The sequence below is a fragment of the Corvus kubaryi genome, unplaced genomic scaffold, assembly GCF_017639235.1.
Source record: "Corvus kubaryi isolate FWS band 111438036 unplaced genomic scaffold, C.kubaryi_AGA036_p1.0 37300, whole genome shotgun sequence".
Taxonomy (NCBI): Eukaryota; Metazoa; Chordata; class Aves; order Passeriformes; family Corvidae; genus Corvus; species Corvus kubaryi.
Window position 1 is genome coordinate 2,598,514 of NW_024581093.1, and position 17,465 is coordinate 2,615,978.

The 17,465-nt window shown below is 39.3% G+C and overlaps 1 protein-coding gene across 2 annotated transcripts in view; it reads right to left on the reverse strand.

The window, feature by feature from the left end:
* The window catches only part of CDH13 (cadherin 13), a 446,705-nt gene that overhangs the window by 125,483 nt on the left and 303,757 nt on the right, over positions 1-17,465 (reverse strand). For both annotated transcript variants that reach the window (XM_042027121.1, XM_042027120.1), the window contains exon 7: positions 11,186-11,364. In XM_042027121.1, the coding sequence (XP_041883055.1) occupies positions 11,186-11,364 (179 nt within the window). The remainder of the gene's footprint in view (positions 1-11,185; positions 11,365-17,465) is intronic.

The window sequence follows — 17,465 nt, forward strand, 5'->3', positions numbered from 1 at the left end:
GCTACAGAGACTTGTAGCTCCCGTAGGGATATGAATCCACAACTTTCCTTCAGCATTTATAATGAAAATTCTGCTGCAAAAAAATGTGTGATAAACCTAAATTGAACCAAAGCAGCATATCTAATTTTTACAGTCTAGTTACTGCTACTATCAAATATTCATTTCTCCCAACAAGCAGGTAACTATGGCAACAAACACACCATAGCTGTATAAAAGGGTGCCAAGAAACAAAAAAAAAGTGGAAATCTTTACATTTATCTCTGTTTTTTTTACCTTCTTTAGAATTACCAGCACAGCTATCAACTACTTAAAATATCTGCAGAGATTAATTCAGTAAAATATTATGAAGACACTGAACAACACAATGGGAAGGATCCCATTCCTCTCTGAAAACTGCAATCAAAAGTAGTTCCCAATTAAAATACTTTCTGACAAGAAGAAGAAAATTAATTTAAATTTTAGCTCTAGGACGAAAGGAGAACGAGCAACGTCATGTTTCATTTTCTTCAGCCTGTCACTTCAATTCTCTTTTGAGGAGGACTTATTTTCAGATGATTTAATTAAAATCCCGAAATGGCAGTTTTAAATACACACGACAGATGTTTATTAAGTTGAAATACGTTTGAAATAAAATTTACTATTTCTCTTCACTGTGGAAGCAAAGGCTGGATTCTGAGACTCTTTTCTGTTGCAGTTCCTTAAAGCTGGAATATTTCCATGAAAGTTAATGGAATTATTTCCCATTTCAAAGGCTGGAAGTCTTTGGCTGTGGCACTACCACATATCTCACCTGCAGTGTGAGTGTTGCCTAAACCTACTTTTAATGTTTACACAGGGCAATATCCCAATATAAATAATAGAAAGAAAAATTAGGATGGCAAAGATATTAAATTCTTATGCTGAAACCATCTCATCTAGGGCAGGCTGTGGTCCAGGATTCGTAAAATCATTAAATGAGCAGTGTCAGGCAAAATATTCTGAAGATATCCTACGTTATTTGCCAAAGAAGAAGAGTCACCATTCATAAATATTGCTCCCTGTGCCATCAGCCTACAAGGGAGAATTCATATTTCAGCATTTTAGATGCAGGTATCTGTTTGGGGATGGTGGGATAATACAGCACAAACTGAAAGTGTTTGCAAATCACTTTTCTGAGTGAGCAATATCTTCCCTTAAAAGTGATTTATCTCTGGTCTCCCAGGAGTCAGCTCCTGCTTGTTCTGCAGGGAGAATGATGCTTTATGGATTTCCTCTCAAGGAAATAAAGTTTGCTTTTAAAAAAAGAAGAAAAAAAAAAAGGAAAAAAAAGAAAACCATAGCACAAGACAGATCAAAGATGTCACGAGGAAACTGTAAAAAGTAATCAGCAGAACTGAGTTAGGGGCACAAACAGCAGCATTGTGATCACTGACAGGCAGTGCAGGGATCCTGCAGCGGGGGGAAATCAATCACCTGGGGAGCTCTCACAGCTGCACCAAACAAGGACAGAATGCAGAGAAAGAGCCAGGCTGGGCCCTCTGTGGTAAAGGGAACCTTGTGTCTGCACTAATCCACCACACAACGGAACGTCTTCATTTATGCCTTAGATTTGGAGCTTCTGAAGGGTTTAAATGTACAAAATATGGATGTAATGGACAACATTCACAAGTGAAAACAGACTCAGAGCCAGCCACTGTCTCCCTAGGATGTTCCAGATGTATTTTAATTAAGACTTCAATTTTTGAAATTTGCTTAATATACAAAAAATGAAAAACAATCAGGCAAAAAGGTCCGTGAATGTACTACAAGTGGAACACCAGTGGATTCTCCAGCCCAGAAGAGAAGCAGAGGAGAGTTTGATTAACATGACTCATTATATTTATTCACATTCTGCCTTCTCAAATTAGCTTTTAATTGATGCACTAACTATATAAACAGAAAACTAAAAATTAATGTTATCCATGTAGAGTAAGAGGGGTTTATTTTAACCTTGAATAGAGTTTTATAAAACCCTATAGTGCAGACCGAAAACTAAAAGTTGAACACACACACACACATTTAATTAATGTTATTGTAATTAGATACTCCAGCATAAAAGGTAGTTAAATTTGGGTAGAATTTGGAGAGAAAGAATTTCCCAACTGATGGCATTAAGATATTTTAAAATGATTTTTGCTACATGCACTCTAAAAATAGAAAGTCATAAGAAAACAGGAAAGATAAAAGTGAAAATAAAATGAGAAAGATGCGTCTGTTGTCTGATGACACTTGGGGAATCAAAAGTAAAATCCCATTGGTACTAGAGGAATTATCCCAAAATAGCACACCGGGAAATTGGAATTATCCTAGCAGAACTAAAAATAACCACATACATATTTGAAAAAACCCTTTTTATGCTAAAAAAAAAAAAAAAATTAAAAAAATCAGATGAAACACCTCTGGGGTAACTCTTGTAGAGTCCCAAGTACTCCAAGCTGCAACTCCACCAAAACTAAGCAGTTACTCCTATAGTGACTTCGAAGACATTCCATTTATTTTCAGTGCTGACTCTACTTGAGTCGTGCTGGCTGCAAACTGATCACTTCCAGATGTTTTCTTTTCTGCTCTCTTCAGCACTGAGCATTCAAGTATTGATACTTGTTTTAAAAAGTCAAACTTAGAAGATAAAATGTCCAAAAGTTTTGTTTCCAAGCATTGACCTCCACACTACTTCTATAGCAGGAAGTTCATCTTGTCCAGACAGCGAAAACTGTTTGGAAATGGGAAACTTTCAAGAAAATTTGGGATTATTCAATAGTGACTTACTTCTACCTTTTGGAGTCATTCCTTGGCCCTAAACAAGGGCTGAAAAACATTGCCAGTGAGAAACTTTCAGATTTTTCTCACCTTTTGGCTCTTCCCACTTCTCTCCCTGAACTGAAACCACTGCCCCAAACATGTATAAAATGCATGGTGTGTCCCCAGTCTGGAACTTCTGAGTTTTACTATCTTCCATCACAGATGAGATTTGAAGATCACCAGGTTGTTTGTTCCAGCAGAACATGTGCCAGCATTTAGCAATTAACCAGCTCTTCAGCAAAATCTGCAACTGGAGGCTTTTTTTATTGTAAGTACACCTCTTCCTTTCCCCTCTTAGACAGCCATTTGTCACAGTGGGATTTTCACATCTCAACATCCATAAAAGCCAATATTTCTCTCCTTTTTTTTTTTTTTGAATAAAGAAACTCTCACCAAAAAACTGCAACATTTCCATTATCAGCCTCTATTCAAAATATGTGGGCAGCTGATATCATGTTTTGTGTCACTCTTTTTAAGTGCCTTGAAGATGATATTTTTTAAATCTCTCTGCAAAACATCAGTGTCAGAGAAACTCAGGATGTTTGGATGAGTGACATTTCCAGAGGATCAGCAAACTATCTGCCACAGGAGGTAGTGATACCCAAACTCCTAACCCAGAACATCAGAAAAGGATATAAATATTTGTTAGTTAAGGCTATAGAGAACTGCTGGCTTGAAAAATCATATTCACATCTTGGAAAGAGGGAGATTTTCCAGGAAGCAAACTATGATAGTTAAAACCATGGCTGGAGCCATCAATAGCTCAGAATCACCTGGTTTGTCACTGTGGTGCATAACACACTAGGGGAATGAAGAGCCAGAAATCCACCTAAGAAATAAATCCAAGATCTTAATGAAGAACCAGGAATGCTCCTTCATCCCTCACTGTCAGAGGGAAACACAGACAAAGCAAGAAGAAAGAGATTCCTTTGTGAGGTATCCTGGGATTCTTTGGGGAGGGAGGAAGTCCTTGCAGAAGCTCTGCCTTTAAGTGATTATTTATCCCAGCTGCAAGCTCCAGCACAACAGCAATTATCCCAGGTTATATGGGATGAAATCATAAAGGAGCACCTAGACAAGGATGCTGGTCAGCAGAGCTGCAGGAGCCTCCCCTGAGGGCTCTGATGACCAGAGCATTCCACCTGCAAAGTTGTTTTCAGCAAACCAGAGTCGAGGACTGCAACAGGCACAGCAGGGCCAAGGTGGGGATTTGAGGGGTCCTCCAGAGGGTTTGGCTCTGGGTTTGGCAGTTCAGTGGGAAAGGTAAGCACAGAGCCCAGAGTGCAAGCAGCAGCTTCTGCAGGGAGCTGCTCCTTTACAAAGACAGCAAATCTGTTTGTTCAACTGAGGGTTTGCTTTTTTCCAGAGGGGGGATTCTTACACATTGTGCTCTGTGTTGGGAAGAGCCATCCAGTGATTTACCTGCCTCAGGATCTGGGGATTGCATTCCCTGCCCATGAGGAGACAGGAACATTGTGCTGAAATGGTTCCCTGCAAGACCCTGATGTGTTATGTTCACCCCTCACAGATTTTTACAGAAGAGAAACTCTGATCCTATTCTTTTCAGAAAATTTTCTTTTTATTTTAAAAATCTGACTATCAAGCTATGTGTTGAATTAAATGAAATTAGAATTTATCTAAATAATGTCATGAAAAATTTGTAGGAATTCTGCCACTACAGCTTCAAACAGAGCAATTTTTTTTTAATCGACTTATTCTCTTATGATCTCTCAACAGGAATCTTCCTGTTTGTAATCTGAATAATACTACTCATATTTTGACATATAATTTTTATTTCTCTTTTGGACAGCTTCTTTCAAGATTCAAGAACAGGTTAATGAGGTTTCTCATCAAAAACATTATAGGAATCAAACAAAGAGCTACTGGTAAACTAAGATTTTTTTCTCACTTCAGGCATTTATACCCAAATACTGAAAAGTTCATCATAAAATGAACTTCAGATATAATTTTACATCTCACAAAGAAGCACTTTCCATCTCTCTGTAGATTTTTCTGTAAGTAACATTATAATTGGAAGATTTCTTCTCTCCATCTCTCTACTTTTCTAATATTTCAGATATCATGGGCTGTGAAGTATTCTCTGAAAAGACACCAAAGGCCCTTGAGTTTTTCTCTGACTCAAGACCCTCTGCTCCTTAGGCTTACAAGCATCAGAAACCAGAGTATGAGAAACGCATTAACCAAGGGAAAATGGTGAATACCTCATTTATCTTATATTTTAAGCGAAAAGAAATGAGATATTGCTATATCATTCACTAAAACCCCTTAAACCATAGAAACTGAGGTTCAGCTCTGGAATTTACCACATTGCAAAACAAGTTAAAGGTGTGCAAGTGGGAAATCTGTCAGAGAAGACAAGACAAAATGATGCAATTATTCCAACTCAGAGCTGATATGCTCCAAGGTATATGTTTTCCCACAATTGCTGTAAATATGAATATTTTAGAGGTTAATATGAAGATCAAATGTGGAATACATTTTCTGAAAAGATTAATATCTTTTCATTAAAAATGAGAGTGCACTGTTGGTTCAAAATTTGCATTTAGATCGAGTAGGTAATAAGTATATTGACTGCTTAAGACACCTATCTCCAAAACGGAAAAAATTAATAAAAACTGTGGTGTCCATATACAGAAGTGGACAAGATTTTTCCATTTTCTACTGCTAACCCCTCAGAGAAGTCAAGCCCTTTTAACACGATTTCCTCATCACAGCAGAGCTGCTCATGCTGTACAGATCATTTCTGCCCCTGCTCCACGCCAGCAGCGTGCTGCTGAATGTGTATCAGTGAGCTGCTGCTGACTTGAAGAATTGTCCCCCCGTGTGCAGCCATGCATCACCCCCAGCCAGCTGTGGCACCTGCTGCGTGGGCTGCGCTGCTTTTTGCTGTGCTGTGGTACCTTTGGTTAAGAGGGAGGTTCAGCCAACTGCTGCAGAGTCACAAAATAGGGTCAGGACCTGTGGCTATCACCCAGTCCAACCCCCTGCCAAGGCAGGAATGTTGTTCCATTCAACAAGCAATGTGTCCAGGTGGGGTTGGGATGTCTCCAGAGGAGACTCCAAGCCCTTCCTGAGGAGCTGTTCCAGTGCTCTGCTCCCTGCAGGGAAAGCTCTTCCTCATGTTGAGGTGGAGCTGTTTGTGTTTTAGTTTATGGCCATTGCTTCTTGTCCTGCAGATGAATACTACCAAAAAGAGTCTGGGACCATTCTCTTGGCACCCACCTTGGAAATATTTGTATGGATTGATGGGATCCCCTCTCAGCCTTCCCTTCTCCAGACTGATCAGGCCCAGCTCCCGCAGCTGCTCCTCATCAGGGAGAGGCTCCAGACCCCAAATCATCTTTGTTATTGTGGGCAGTTCACACAAACATGATCACAGTGGGCTGATGTAACTCCAGGTTTCCCAGAGTTTATGGCAAAAGGCTTTCGTCTCCATTTTCACAAGTCATAAAGAGAGGAAAAAATAAATATGCTTCAAACATGGCAGATTGATGCACCAAGATTGCTTCAAATGGTCACAGAACACAGCAGCTGCTTCCTGAGCTTGTGGAAGCACCTCAGTGTCAGCCCCACTGCAGAACACACATTTTGCTCACCTCAGTCTAGCCCAGGGTCTCTCCCAACCACAGAACTCCCAAACTGGTTTCCTTGAGCTGTTTAAGAACACATGTGGCAGCACACATGTCAGCGTGCAGCAGATAGCTCAAACCATTTGTTAACTTCAACTCAAATTAAGCACAGCAGTTCCTATCAAAAGCCAAAGCAGGTTACTTCTCAAACTGTGAGAAGTAAATATTTCACTTAAGCAACTGCAGTGACAGCTTTCTTTTAGTACTTTAGTCATAAAATGTATTCAAATCACAGTTACTTTCCTGTAGAGCAGAGGGGTCTGTAACACTGGCAAAACAGCATTGTGGCCATGTAGAAAACCCAATTCCTGACCCATAAAGGACATCTGAGAGTTGATTCTACAAGACCACGAGCGTTTTCTTCACTTATGAACATGAGGAGAATTATTTTTCTCTCACTGCAGGGAAGTGTCACTTTGTACCGGAGTCTCCATCCCTAAATTTAGAACATTTCCTCAAGGTTTCCTTCCAGCTTCTTCTCCTCCCCCTGTTTTTTCTTGCTTTTTACTCTCTTTCCCTGTTGTGCTCTATTTTGTGTCATTTAGACCATATACTTTGATGGAGGGCATCCTTCTCCTCTGAATTTATGAATCAAAATGTGTTCTCCAACGGATACCTGGAGGTATAATTTGCCCCCTAACACTCTTCAATCTTTATTACTGACACATTCAAGGATGCCTAACTCCCACAAGAAAAAAAACAAAAAAAACCCCACATTAATCTTCAAAAATGTGTCCTTACCCGCCTTCTGAAAATGAAAATGGATGTTTTTTGAGAAATTACCTGAGTTTTGCTTTAAACCCCCAGGACCATGCACTTTTGGAAACAATTCTGAATCTAAAAAATTTATAAAATAAAAATCTGCTGGTGCATAAACGCAGATCCCACACTGTGCTGTTTCCTTGGAGGCAGGAAGCATTCCCTCAGCATCCTGCTGGATGGAACCTGGGGGGGTCCTGCACATCCTTTTTGTGCAGACAGGACAGGAGGACTTTTTGTAGGTGATACTCCATTACAGAAATAGCTCCAAAGCAACTCCATCTCCCATCACTGCACCATCAAACAGCCAGGCAATTCCTAACAGGGAGCACTGCCATCTCCAAACTCCCCATTTAGCAACAGACTTAGTAAATGGGAGTCACAGAAAAAGAAATTTTGAAGAATTGTAGGACTTTTTAAAAAATTCTCTTCACTTTGATCTGATCCTGCATAGTCAAGATGCACAGTTGGATTTGACTGGAAAAAAGTTAATTCTTTCCTTTATTCTTTTAAATTTTGTTTTGTTTTAAAAGTGTCTACTTAGAAATAACTTTTTTTCCTGATAACACTTTAGAAATAAAAATATTCTTTCATTTTCATCTTTTAAAGTTATTAACATAGATGTTTACTCATGCAAACTAAGAATCTCCCACTTATATAATTGGATTTAAAAACTGAGCTCTCTAGGTGCCCAAACTTTATTTTACTTCGTTGTAAATACCTGTATTTTGATTCTTTGCCCTGGAACAAGAATTTCTAGACTAGGCCATAGCTCCTTTTCTGAACATGCTGAAGCATAGAGAAACAATATGGACTATCCAGTACATGCAAAACCTGCCAGGTGTTTTCTATCTCCACATCTCAGTGTCTCCCACTGGACAAAACCTCCAGTCTCCTGTTCCCTCTGATGCACAAACGTGAAATAAATCATACTTAAAATGAAAAAAAACAAACAAAACAAACCAACAAACCACAAAACCATCCCTCACACAATTTATATTCTGCTAATTTGTCTTAAATGCAACGGAGAGTTTCCCAAAAGCATCAAGGACCAAGCAGCAGTAAATCTTACAGAGTTGGAAAATAGGAGTAATTTTAATCAGTGTTTTAAGATGCTTTGGAAGAGTTCGTATAAACCTCGGGTGCATATACACATTGATAATGAAATACAGTTTTCTCCATGTCCGTCCTAGAGAAATTTTTACTTTAGTTCAGCTTCTTAATTGGTGTCTAGGGCTACTACAGCTTTAAAGAGCACACCTACAATCACAGGCAGTTGACCCAATTGAAGGTTTAAGGAAAACCTAGGAGAAGCTGCTGGTTTGAACTGGAAATCCTGAATAATCAGATTCACCAGGACCAGCTTTTGCAGTGTCTGGACTGTGGAATTCCCCTGCACAACCTCCCTTTCCTCTCACCCCACGTACAAAGACTGTGTGTATCTTCATGAGCTACAGCTGCAAATGCTGCTGACTCAAATCCCAGTCCTCAAACAGGATCAGCTCACCATGCATTCCCTTTGCCACGCAGTGGAAAACATGATGGAAAGGTTTGCTGCTTCCTATGTGTGTCTACTACAGCACATTATCCACTGAGAGGCCAAGAAAAGCAAGATAAGAACTGCTGAGAGAGAACCATTCCTGTCTCCTGTTCACAAATTCTCCTTTGTGAGGATTTTGTCCTCAATCCCCAATTGGCCCCTCTGGTGTTTCACACCTTCTAGCAAGGCTTTCAGGGGAAGGAACACTTCTTCCTCCCGTGTTTCTACAACACATTTCATGCAAGATTGTGACAAGGAGCCAAAACATTTAAGATTTACACAGGTTCCCAAAAATAAGGCATTAATAACAGCTGCTATCCTGCAGAGGAATGGCACAGGGTACTCCCTCCAGCCCTGCACTGTTCCAGAATGCCACTTATTCAAGCCTGGTGATGTGTAGACACCTTATATCCCAAGCAGGAATCCAGTCAGACATTTCTTCCTCCTAAACTACTCAGACATTTCCTCCTCCATGTTTTACTCCCCTCTGTCCCCACCTCAGACAGGCAATTTTTTACAATAACTCAATTTCACGAGTTACACAGAAATACATAAGAGTTATTTATATAACATTAAGTTGGTAGCCAGATTTTTTTTTTCAGAATAAAATCATTAGGCTGCTTGTCTCTAAAAGCTGCAATTATGGTTAAAAATAGAAGTTGTACATCTCTAATCATGAATGGCAACTCCACAGATCTGAAAAAGGAGGTCTGACCACCAGTTTCTACTCAAGACATATAAACAGGAAGGGGGAGAAGAAGCTGAACCCCCAAAGATGACAGACTGCACAGAGAATCTTGTGAAAAAATAGATAACATCCTTTTCCCCAAGCCTTTCCTCTGACAAAACAAGACAAGACTGGATTGTAACTGCAGATAATCCTTAGTATTAGTGTTAAAATTGTACACTTCTACACTTGTATAGCACTCAGATTTGGAACAACAACAATAGCAATTACTCTGGAGTTTCAACAAGACCACAGCTTGTCATGTCACCTTCAAAGTAAAGGTATTGAATGATTATTATTAAAAATCATGAGAAATTCAGATCCTGCTTTCAGGATATACTACCCACCCATAACACCCATTCAACTGAGGGCAGGTTTCTTGCATGGAGACAGCATCATTATTTCATGAATCACCAGTGACCTTTGGAAGGCACTGGGAAAAGCAGCCATATTCATTCCCTTCCATTGATTTTCTAATTTTGAGTAAATTGGTTTAATCTGGGGAATGGTTATCTATGAGGAATAAAAATACCTAAGACTGTCTTTAGAAAATAGTAAAAAGATTTTGAACTGAAACAACGAATTTAAAAGGGAAACTTGAGGGAAGAAAAGGTAGTGATTGTATAAACCTTAACCTGGGCACCATTCTGCGGCCAACCACCCAAATAGGAAAAGATTAGAATCTCTCTGAACTTAAAAACACAGACCTACAGGCCCAGACCCTTGTTTTACCCTTAGTTATACTGCACAGTGTGTCTGGAATCTGTGCCTGGTTTACCCATGAAATGTTTACTGTTGGAAAAGCCTGTAGAAAAACCTACCCACACAGAAAGGGAAGTGGTATGGGCAGCATTTTCATCTGGTTAAAACAAAAAATAATGTGCTGAATATTGAGAACATTGGACAGTCCTGAATGTAATCAGCTTAGAAGACAAGCTCAGTGCTCAGCACATGTCCGAAACATCCTACAAGAAAAGAATTTGGATGTCTCCAGGAATCTAAGAGCACCCAGGGCTACTTCATCAAAGGAAATGGTGATTTATAGAGTAACACTTTTTGGTGCCAAGATCTTATACATTCTGGTATCTAAACCTGTGGATTAACAGATTGGCTCCACTTTATTATCTTCTGAACATAAAATGATCATACCTAGGATTTCTTTGCTATCAATTTATGTTCTCATAATGTTAATGATCTGTTATAAGCACAGATTTTGGCACTAAGGTAATTCACCTTAAAGCCACCTGTAGATTACCTGTTCCTTTCCTACCCTTTTTTTTTTTAGCTATGGGGTACCAAGTTAATTAGTTCATTAAATCCACTCATAAAGATATTCTAGGAAAGGATATAGAGCACTAAACTAATAACCTCAGAGTGAGGCATATGTACAATTAGCTTTGGGTGTCAGTTAGTAACTCTAAGTTGAATTCCACTAAATCCTGAGAGCTTCTCTCTCACCACCGAACACAAAATGTCTTGAGCAGAAATTAAGAACTACTAGATTTATAAACACTGATCAGAGCTTAGAACTTCTTAGGTCCAAGTAAACAATAAACAAAACTCTAAAAAGACTCCTCTAAACCGAGCCAAATCCCACACAACAACACTCAGAACCTCATCTCACACCCCACAAGAAGATTAGGGGCACAACCATCAAAATGTGAGACTGGAGATAGGGAAGTGCTCACTCACCTCCCGGTCCAGCAGCGCAGGGGACACCACTGTGACAATATCTCCCTTCTCTGGGTCGATGTAGAACATGTTTGGGGAAGGTTTGGTGGGGGTCTGTTTGAGGATGTTGTAGCGCAGGAGGGCGTTGTCCGTGCTGGCGTCGTCGGCATCAAACGCTGCCATGCGCATCACGGTGGTTCCTGGGGAAAGGGGCACACACAGCAGGCACTGAGCAAAAACCTCTCAGACTGAGCTCCCTCTGCCTGGGACAGCCAGGTGGGTCCAATCTGTAAATATCTCATCAACACCACTGAGTAGTTCCACCTGATCTTTAGGTTGTACTTGTGTTCGGATTGTCTTTGCTGGTTACTCAGCCAACAGAAGATTTGTGTGCTCTAACACAACCTGCCTCTACCTCTCTGCTTTGAAGCCATCCATATTAACTGCATTTCACTAAATGAACTACAGCTGTATCTCTTTCACTTCAGTCCACAGATGGCTACAACGAAAACAACAATACTGAAATAACAGGAAGGTCTCTACTTGCACTGTAAAGTATTGCAGTTCAAAAATTGATTGGATGCCATTTCTGTCAATAAGAAATTTTGTAATTATTAAAGCCTACAGTATTCTAGTTTCAATTTGCACAAATTTATGAGATTTTTTGAATCAAGCTCAATAAGCCCCCCATCTCTCTTGCCCCACTGTCCTTCCCGTGCTGAAGGTTTCTCTGACAGGAAATTCCCTGAGCACACAGTTCAGCTGCAGAGTGTAATAAGGGAAATGCTTTTGCCTGCACAGATTCCTAAATGCTGTGCAGGGGAAAAACCTCACTCTGCTTCTTTATCACAGTTAATAGAGAGAGGACTGAGCTGCTGCCAGTTCTGTGCTTAGCAAGGGGAGCACATCCTGCATCCCTGGATCAAGGCTTTTCCCCAGACAGGCAGCACAGAGGCTGGCACAGCCTGAAGATTCTGTCATGGCATTTTATCAGCTCTGTACAGTACACTGAGAAACAAAGAAAGGGTGTAATGAGACACCCGGGCTGAACTGTAAGATCCTCACCCCTAGACCAAAATGATTTCTTCATCTGTTCATTTATAATTGTAAATGTAAGCACTAGTTTGAAAAGCAATCTAACTAAATAATGTATGGTCACAGCAAGATTAAATATTTCTGGTAATATTGAGCCGAAGACAGAATGAGATTCTACCAAATAACAAAAAAGTCATGATCAAATGAAGAAAGTAATTTCAATGGTGAATCAAAGTTAAGTAACAGATTACTGCAAGACATTAGCAAACTTTATAAAATAAGAAATCTAGGACGGGGTCCAGTCTTTGGGCTAAAAATCCCAACTGAAGCAATTTGTCAGATTCCATGATCTGCACAATTTCCATTGAAGTAACTTCGCACTGACACCATTATCTCATGTGTGAATCAGAGTGCCAGAGTGAGTCACAATTCTCTGTTAGAGATTAATTCCTCTGTGGGAACTAACCCTTTCTTTTCCCCACAGACTGGGACAGTATTATTTTAAACTATCATGATTAACACATTTTAAATACATTTCTCTTCTTTTCTTAATTGATCTGTAAGACCATATGATCTGTTTTTAGTATTCACAGAGGCTTCTGTGGCAGAATGACTACAAGAGGTTAAAACCTTATAATACAGACAAGGCCTAAGACATTATATTACAAGTGCCCCAATAACAGAAATATGTAGCACTCATGCACAATGAGTTTATTTTCTTTCTGAAGGTCTTGGATTTTAAAAATAAAATAAAAATGAAATATTGTGGTAAAAATAAAAACAAACCCAGTTTCATTTATAGGCTGATATAACAACTGTCTGTTCACTGTTAAACAAACTCAACTGGCTTGTTTAGATACATATCTTCTTTTTTTTCCCCCCTTTTGTTGTACCTCTCAATGTACAAAGTGTTGCCTCTTCTTGTAGTGACCTTGGATATAAGCTCTCAGAGGTTTTGTTTCATTGCTACTTCAGGCAGAGTTACCCCCTTGAGAAGAATAACAGAGATCTGACAGCATGTTGGTTTTATTCACCAGTGATTAAAGGTCAGACAGCTCAAAGAGAAGCTTACCACTGGATACCATGCCATGTTTTCCAGTGTTACAAGATGATCCCAGCCCTGATATTTTCACCTACTTTGTGTGAGGCTGATTCAGAAGAGAGAAAAGAGCTGCTTTCTTTTTTGAAGAATGAAGATTCACCCTGTTTTCACAAATACAGCACAATCTGCTTTTTTTCTAAATTTATCACAGTTTTCAGGGGTTTTTTATATTAGTGTTAGATAACATGTTTCACAAGGGTCTCCTAATCACAAGGTTTCAGTGAAATAAATAAAGACTAAGGCAAATCTTCAGGGGATGTTAAAGAGTGCCCAAGTTCATGTGAAATAAAATGGGTTTCAGTACACAATGGTTTCCTGAAGAATGCACTTTAATAAGATGCCATACCCAAGTACAGTAGACAACATTTTGAATGAATACACAGTTGCTATTATTATTAATCTATTAGATGAGTTGATGTTCAGCAGAGATCTAGAAACTTATTACAATATATATTCAAGGAGAAATCCCATTTGTACAGTTGTCCTACTGAAATATTTCTGATGATAAGACAGTGGAAGGCACATGTAAATTTTAAGATCTGATATAAATCCCCTAATCTCTCGTTACTCTGGCACAGAACTGGCTTAACACAATGGCTGAATCTGATTCTGATTTGCCAGCTGCAGTTTTTAACCTTTCAACTCACTTGACATTATCTTGCTCCCTGCAATCATTCCTTTGGTGCACACAGATAAGAATCCCAGCAACCCAGATGAGCAGAATTTTACATTCATTTTGGATAGAGATGCCAGCTCCAGGAGGAAAGATGGAGAGAATTAGATCCATCTTTTTTCTGTGCTTCTTCTCTCAAAAGTTTTGAAAGATTGGTTTCTGGCTACCAGCAAAGTGGCATTTAAATTTAATTTTAAAGTTATTCTATTCTCACAACTTCTCATTACGTGTAAAAACACACATAAAATGTGGGGATTGTATTTAGATGTTGTTATGTATTAGTGCAGGTTGTGTCTGGCTTTTTGTTTGGGAACCCATACAGAAAACTACACCCCTATGTGCTTCATATTTGTGGCTGATGCCTCAAAAATCACAAGGGATTTAATCCAGCAGCTAAAATATACACCTGGAACCCTTTGGAGAACCCCAATAGCTACATTTCCAGTGAAGACATTCCCTATCCTAATTGAGGTGTCCAGAGAGATAACACAACTCACTGGGATTGGATCCCCACAAAAGAAAATACTTATATAGAGATCTCTTTCTTAAAAATATAGTGACCCAAAGGAAAGTTTTGAAAGGCTCTGCAGCATGCATCCAGTCCAAAGGAGCTTCATTCAAGATGCACACTTCTTCAGTATTTCTCCTTCATCATAAACTTTTATTCTTCATAAAAGATTCATTTCCCCAGGCCCATAAACTGACTGCATCTAATTCAGTGTCATTTTACAAATACTTCCATTCCTGGCATCAATCAAATGCAGCTGGCTTTCAAACCACAAAACAACAGCTTGCTGCATTATCATGTTAAACAATGTATATTAACTTATCAGGCTGGGGAAGGAATGTCTGCAAAATCAGCAACTTCTTCATTGTGCTGATGACGCACAGACATCCAGGGAGGAAACTCTCCCAGGAAAGGTGCAGTTGTGTCTTGGTGTGCCTCCGTATTCAGGGTTTACTTGTCAATATTTATTTATTTATTTATTTATTTATTTATTTCTGGACAGAATCACTCAGAATTCCCAGGATCAGTCAGAGCCTCCCAGGGTTCCTCGTTGGTCGCACACAGATCCCACTCCCGGGCCATTGCTCCAGAGGCTGCAGCTATCAACGTGTTGCTTATTTGAAAATATTGGCAAAATCTCCCCTTAGGCACCAAGAACTAAAACATAATACATGCACAGTTTTGGAGTGATAGGAACAGATGGTTTCTTGTGAAAAGCTCTTTGGCATTTTGTTAATAACCTCTTAATAACCTTTCTCACTCTTTTTTTCTTTTCTTTCCTTTTCTTCCTTTTTTTTGCATCAAGATGCCAAGAGAACATTACTACTAAACTTTTATTTATTTACTATATGCAGCTGCTGGGTTTAAAGGAAGAGATGGACAGGAGTGGAAGTCAGGCTTATCTCTAGCCTGATGAAATGTGAACAAGTGTCTCGAGCCTACAGCCTTAAGACTGAATTTTAGGACCAAAAATAAAATACTAACCAGGCTAAGGACTGAAAAGCTTAACTTTATGAGCTACAGAGCTCAAAAACTTCACAATGGAGTTTTCTCATGTGATTTTTCCTCTTTCTGTGGTTCTCCACTCTATGTTCAGTACATTAAATGTTTTCTGCATGTGTTACAGAAAGGGAAGGGCCTGTTCTCTTAATTAACATGACTGCACTGAAGAGTTGTGTTTCCACCTCCTCCTTAAATTTAGCTGTGTCTATGTACATGATAACAACCAGTTGCACAACGGTATATTTTCCAAAAGTACAGATATTTCAACCCAAGAAGGAGAACAAAGAGTGAAAAATGAGATAAAGAAGGAAGAAATCGAGAGGGTTACCCATATCTCTAGAGCCCAACTTTCAGAAAATGGAGCGAATGAGTATATTCTCATCATAACTAATTACATGTTTGATTGCCATTTTGTACTTTAAGACAAAAAGCCCCAGGGGAGCAAAACAAATATAAGAGGAAAGGTCTGTTATGGTTCCAGTCAGGGGCATTTGAATTGCTGTTATGTGTGTTATTGAAAACTTGAAGGCATTGCTCATTAAAGACATTTAGTAAGAATTATTGAGTTCAGGCTTTGAGCATGTCTTATATTTGTATAGGCTAAAAATTTTCTACCCTGTAAAGCTTCTCCACATTTTCTATTTAGATGTCTGGCAGGTTCTTTTTAAACTCTAGATCTGATCTCTAGATCAGCTGGCATCACTGAGCAGTACTCTGGGAATGCCACTGCATTGCAGCCAGCAGGTCTCGAGAGATGAACTGGTGAACTGTGGAATGAACAATAAACAAACTTCTCCCAGTACACAAAAGTAACTTTGATAATATTAAGTAGAAATGAAGAACTGTCAAGAATTGTTACTATCTATAGAGAGCTAATGCAGTCAGAAGCATACAAATTGAGTAAGAAATAATGGGACATTCCCAGCTGAAAGTTATGACAGAAGAGAGAAGATGTATGGGCAGGTCAACCTTTTGCAGTACTGGTATTTAACCTTTTTTCCCCATGAGCAGCACAGTTGTTTTGGCAGAATGAATTATTCACTCCCGGGCTGTTTGGAACATGACTTATACACAGTCCTGTCCCCAGCCACACTGCAGCCACTGTCACATCGTGAGAACAACGTGAAGAGCTTTCAGGTATTCTCTGCTCCAGGCCAGACATTGATATATGGAATGTCAGTAAGGGAATTTGCATTAGCTGGAGCTATGTGACATGGATCTTACTTTGGTGTGTTGTATTTTGTCTACAGTGCTGTGGATGTTTCCTTCTTTAGGGTAAAATTGTGTGGTGAAAACATGGAAAGTTGTTAGCCCCACCAAGGAGTCCCAAATTGTGTTTATTGTCTGTACACACCAGATTGACATTTTGTGGTAGCATATTCATACTGAAATTTATGCTCTATTTTGTGCAAATACAAGAAACTGTGAAGAATGTCATTTATCCTTTCAGAACACTAAGCTCTCCTTTACATATTGTGTTGGACAAAACTCATGATCCCCAAACAAGGTAACCTACATTTTCGAACCTGTGCACCTTCCCACACACAAAGAAAGAAAAATATTTAAAAAAACAGATGAAGGCTTTTGTCTTGTAGACTACAGGTAGCGTGAAACAGGTATGTGCATGAGGAGTAAAATCAACGAAGTCTAATTTCCTATCTGGTATTGTCCAAAAGCTTGTGCCCTGAATTGATAAGATGATGTCTTTTAGAGGGATCACAAAAATAGACCTACTCCAGCTCTGCCCTCCCCTCAACAGTTCCTCCAGTTCTACTCATTATGGCTGTTCCTCCTTCAGCAAACCACCCTTCCTTGCTCAGACACGGGGAATTCTTCACACTTGTTCATTTACAGCCTCTCCAGATGGATTGGGAATTGCTAGTTTAGTAAAAGAGGACTTAAGATAACGGAGATGCAGCTGAAAAAAAACAATATCCTTCCTCCAGATATGAACAGGCTGCAGGTTTAAGCAAATCATCAA